The sequence below is a fragment of the Hibiscus syriacus genome, unplaced genomic scaffold (genome assembly GCF_006381635.1).
Source record: "Hibiscus syriacus cultivar Baekdansim isolate YM2019G1 unplaced genomic scaffold, ASM638163v2 tig00002237_pilon, whole genome shotgun sequence".
NCBI lineage: Eukaryota > Viridiplantae > Streptophyta > Magnoliopsida > Malvales > Malvaceae > Hibiscus > Hibiscus syriacus.
Window position 1 is genome coordinate 10,463,726 of NW_024061918.1, and position 4,817 is coordinate 10,468,542.

The window sequence follows — 4,817 nt, forward strand, 5'->3', positions numbered from 1 at the left end:
ATATTCCTTTGATTTGAATATGTTATCAGCGCGATTGATTTTTGACACATGTGTCATGATAGGCTGGCTCTTGGTCTCAATGAAGTGTCCTTAAATTATAACATGATATTTGTAGTAAGACTTTTCCTTGTACCTCATTGGATGTGGAGGAGGCAATGGTTTGACATGTTTTGACACAATCATTCATTCTTTAAGAAACTTAAAATATACATCGTTGTATGAGAAAGGAATAAGATCAAACCATGGACCTTTGGATTATAACTTTCCCTAGTTTTTATAAGTATCATTGTGAGAGTCTAACAAAATGTCATCATGTTATAAATGAAACTTTGATGATTGATTTTTAGTGTCAAGTCTTGATTGACATGTTGTAAAGGATAAAGGTATTGGTTTACAAGAGTCATGTCATATTTCTTTTCCACTTGTTCAGGTTCCTTAGTTGATGTTAAGCTTTTGAGTGTTGGAAGAATGATCGTGCTGCAGGCTAATGTGCGTAACATACAGTATGGTGTGCATGGAGAAGATTTAAGAAGCTTGAAGTTAAGCCCATTGTTGATGATGTATGGTGTTTTGCAGGCAATCAGAGCCATAGACAGTTAGGATATTGTTACATGGATTCATTTGTCAAAGTTTGTTAAGAAGGTTGCTTCTTAGTGCAATAATCTAAATGCTATATAAGTCATGTACATCTGCACTGAAAATGCAATGGAATTCAGTAATTGTTTTTGAATTCATTCTTGTTTTTTAACATGGTATCTTTCGCTAAGGATCCTGGGGCTCCTATGCTTATTGATGCTTAATCTCTTAGTTCCTGCTGAGCATCATGTTTACCAATAAAAAGGTTAATGTGGTGCTAGAGGAGACGAACTACCTGCTGTGGAGGCAGCATGTCTTGCTTACGGTGCGCAGCCATCGTTTGGAGCGGCTCCTCAATGGCACAATGCATATTCCACCTGAGTTTATTGTCAATACTGAAGGTACGTCGGTTGTTAATGAGGCGTTTGAGGATTACATGGCATAGAATAGTGCTCTCGCCTCATGGCTTTTATCGACGATTAGTGCTACTCTCCTGCCACAGTTTATTGGAGCTGAAACTGTAGCAGTTGTGTGGAACACCATTGTTCAGTTCTTTGCTAACAAATCCACAACTACAGTGATGAACTTTCACTATAAGCTGCAATCACTGAGGAAGGGTGATGATTCCATGCGTGTGTACCTCACTCGAATCAGAGAAGTATGCGATGCTCTTGCATCATGTGGCAGCCCGGTTTCGTAGGAGGAGCATGTGGTTAGCATTCTCAAAGGCTTGCCAAGAGAATACCAATCGTTTATGGCTGTCATTACATCGAGCCTTGACACACTATCCCTTGATAGAGTATATTCTATGCTGGTTGATGAAGAGACACAATTAGTTGGCTTCGATTCGCAACCTGAGAATTTCCCTACAAGTACTAATGTTTCTCATGGACAAATTTATGGTAGATCTATTGGATCTGAAAATCTCATGAATTCAAGCAGGAATCATCAACAGTGCGTGGTGGTAGAGGTCGAGCACGGCTGCAATGTCAGTTATGTGGTAAGGTTGGCCATTCGGTTGATCGATGTTGGTATAGGTTTGACTGAGACTTTACTGGAATTCTTGCCACTAATACTCGAACGTAATTTAAGGATGATTCGAGCAGTGCTAACTATGTTAATCTTGATAGTGTTACTTGTACGTGTTGTGCTAATAAGTCAGGAACCAGTTCAGTGGCTACACAGGGTGCTGCATTTCCTTGTACAAATGTGACATCAGCTCGTGCTAAGTGGATCATGAACTCGGGCGCGATGCATAATGCCACTCTAGATGCTGCTCATATAAACTATTCCACTGATCTTGATGGACTAGGTAATCTCGTGGTTGGAAATGGTTCCTCTCTTAGTGTTCAATTAGTAGGTCAATCTATATTACGATCATCTTCTCAAACATTGCTACTTACTGATCTGTTGCATGTTCCTGAAATAACTAAACACCTTCTCTCCGTGTCAAAGCTTGCTAAGGATAATCACGTGTTCTTCGAGTTTCATGCTGATACCTGTTGTGTGCGAGATGAAGTAACATGCCATGTACTTCTTCAAGGAAGGTAGAAAGGGGGACTTTATTCATTTACCTTGGATAGTCAGCTGAGTGTTTGGATAATGCTAAAGCTTATGCAGTTCATAGTCGTTGTAACTCGTTTGAGCTTTGGCATAGGAGATTAGGTCATCCAACATTTTCAACTTTGAAATTGGTTTGTAATTCAATTACTGTTGATATTCCAAACAATGTGAATCAGTTGTGTGTTGCTTACTGTTTGGGTAAAACCCATAAGCTTCCATTTGTTGACTGAACCATGGTGTATGATGAACCATTTCAACTTGTTTTCACAGATCTTTGGGGACCCTCGCCTGAGCCCTCAGCTGGGTTTCGGTATTACATATCTTTTGTAGATGCCTGTACTAGGCATACGTGAGTATATTTGTTGAATAATAAGTTACAGGCTATAGTTGCTTTCAGATTGTTCAAACACATGGTTGAGACTCAATTCTCACTACCAATCAAAGCTATACAAAGTGATTGGGGTGGTGAATATAGAAACTGGAAAGAAGAGTTAGCTCATGCAGGAGTTTTGCATAGAGTCACTTGTCCTCACTTGTCTGAGCAAAACGGAGTTGTTGAGCGTAAGCATAGACACCTAATAGAGTTGGCACTCGTGTTGGTGACACAGACATCTCTTCCAATCAAATTATGGTCATATGCAGTAACCACAACAGCGTACTTGATAAATCGACTGCCAACTAAGGTGTTGAATAATATCTCTCCCTTTGAGAAATTAATTAAATAGAAACCCGATTACACAATCATGCGAGTTTTTAGTTGTAGATGTTTTCCTCATCTGCGAGAATTTCAACCCCATAAACGGATGCCTCGATCCTAAGAGTGTACATTTCTGGGCTATAGCTCCCAATATCGAGGCTTTCAATATCTTGGAGCCAAGGGTCGTATCTTTATTAGTAGACATGTTAAATTTGATGAACTTGTGTTTCTATTTGCAGCTGTTAAACAAGATAGTTCTCATCACGTGGTATCATCTCCACGAACAACATCGTTAGAGGGTATTCCTCGAAGACATAATGTATATCCTACTACAGTGGAACCAATTTTGGAACATTCTGGAGCATCTTCTCAAGCAAGCCATGCTGAGAATGAAGTGAGTCATAATGATGAACTGGATCATTTTCTTGAATTTTTAGATCACTCGACTGAAAATTCACTCATGACTAGTCCTCCTTTGGTTAGTGCTGAAGGAGTAAATGAGTCTGTTCAAAATTCAGTCGAGGATGCGAGTGTTCCTGATCAGGTACCACTAACTAACACTCACCCTATGGTTACTAGAAGCAAGCATGGCATTTTCAAGCCTAAGGTGCTCCTTGCTATGGAAGATACTGTTATACCTACAGATATTCATCAGGATATGAAGTCAAGTAAATGGACCTCTGCTGTGCATAATGAACTTGCTGCTTTACAACGAAATGGAACTTGGACATTGGTTCCGTTACCAATTGGACGAACAACAGTTGGTTGTAAATGGCTATTTAAACAGAAAAAAAATCCCGATGGCTCGATTCAACGTTACAAAGCCAGGTTAGCAGCAAAAGGTTTTCTGCAAGTACCAGGGTAGGACTTTAAGGAAACTTTTAGTCACGTGGTTAAATTTCTAACCCTAAATGTTATTCTATCCATAGATATAACAAACAAGTGGCCACTACGACATGTAGATGTTAACAACGCCTTTCTCCATGGTGATTGGAATGAGGAAGTCTTTATGCAACAGCCGCCTGGATTTGAGCAGTTGGCTGAGGATGAAACTAAGCTTGTATGTAAGCTTCATAAGGCTTTGTATGGGCTGCGTCAAGCACCCAGGAACTGGAATAACAAACTGAAAGATAGCCTGCTACAGATGGGATTTCAAATGTCAAGGGAATATGCATCTTTGTTCATTTCACTTGCTCAAGGGGAAGTTACCTATATACTTGTCTATGTCGATGATATTGTGATCACTGGTCAATCAGTTACTGCAATTGAACGAGTGGTTCAGTCACTCAAACTGAATTTCTAATTGAATGATCTTGGTGAGTTAAATTATTTTTTAGGGATTGAAGTCCAACACATTACTAGTGGCCTTATGTTATCTCAAAAGAAGTTTATTTCTGATTTACTATAGAAGAAAAGTATGACAAGGGAAACCCCTACCAGTACACCTATGGTCATATCCAATAAACTTCAAAGAGATGCTGGAAAACCGATTGAAGATGCTCGAGAGTTTCGAAGTATGGTTGGTGCATTGCTCTATACATGTCACACAAGACCAGACATAGTGTATAGCATAAGCAGGGTTGCTCAATTTATGCATGAACCATGTGAGAGTCATCTGAAGGATGCCAAACGTATTCTAAGATACCTAGCTGGCACAATTGAGTATGGCCTGCTCTTCAAGCCATCAAAGGAAGCTCTAAGAATTGTTGCATTCGCGGATGCTGATTGGGGAGGTTGTGTAGATGATCGAAGGTCGATGCCAGGTCATTGTGTTTTGCTTGGTGGTAACTTGGTTTCATGGAGCACAAAGAAATATAAAGTTGTCTCCAGATCCACAATGGAAGCTGAATATCACAGTCTTGCATATGCAGTTGCAGAGGTTACTTGGATATATGCATTGTTGAATGATATTGGAGTAACACAGGAAAAAAAACCAATCATTTGGTGTGATAACATGAGTTCCATATCGCTTAGTGCAAAT

At 39.7% G+C, this 4,817-nt stretch overlaps 1 protein-coding gene across 1 annotated transcript; it reads left to right on the plus strand.

The window, feature by feature from the left end:
• Positions 1–1,330: 1,330 nt before the first annotated feature.
• Positions 1,331–4,139, plus strand: LOC120140699. Its single transcript, XM_039155680.1, has 7 exons — positions 1,331–1,576; positions 1,669–2,123; positions 2,234–2,337; positions 2,410–2,488; positions 2,537–2,700; positions 3,076–3,678; positions 3,766–4,139. The coding sequence occupies exons 1-7, from the start codon at positions 1,331–1,333 to the stop codon at positions 4,137–4,139; spliced, it is 2,025 nt and encodes a 674-aa protein (XP_039011611.1).
• The last annotated feature ends 678 nt before the right edge of the window (positions 4,140–4,817 follow it).

Bases quoted from the DNA above. Each gene is read 5' to 3' on its own strand.
- LOC120140699 (XM_039155680.1), top strand. From the start codon at position 1,331: ATGGCTGTCATTACATCGAGCCTTGACACACTATCCCTTGATAGAGTA. The intron at 2,124-2,233 runs GTAGAAAGGGGG...GCTTTGGCATAG, and splicing joins CATGTACTTCTTCAAGGAAG to GAGATTAGGTCATCCAACAT. The intron at 2,338-2,409 runs GTAAAACCCATA...TTGTTTTCACAG, and splicing joins GTGTGTTGCTTACTGTTTGG to ATCTTTGGGGACCCTCGCCT.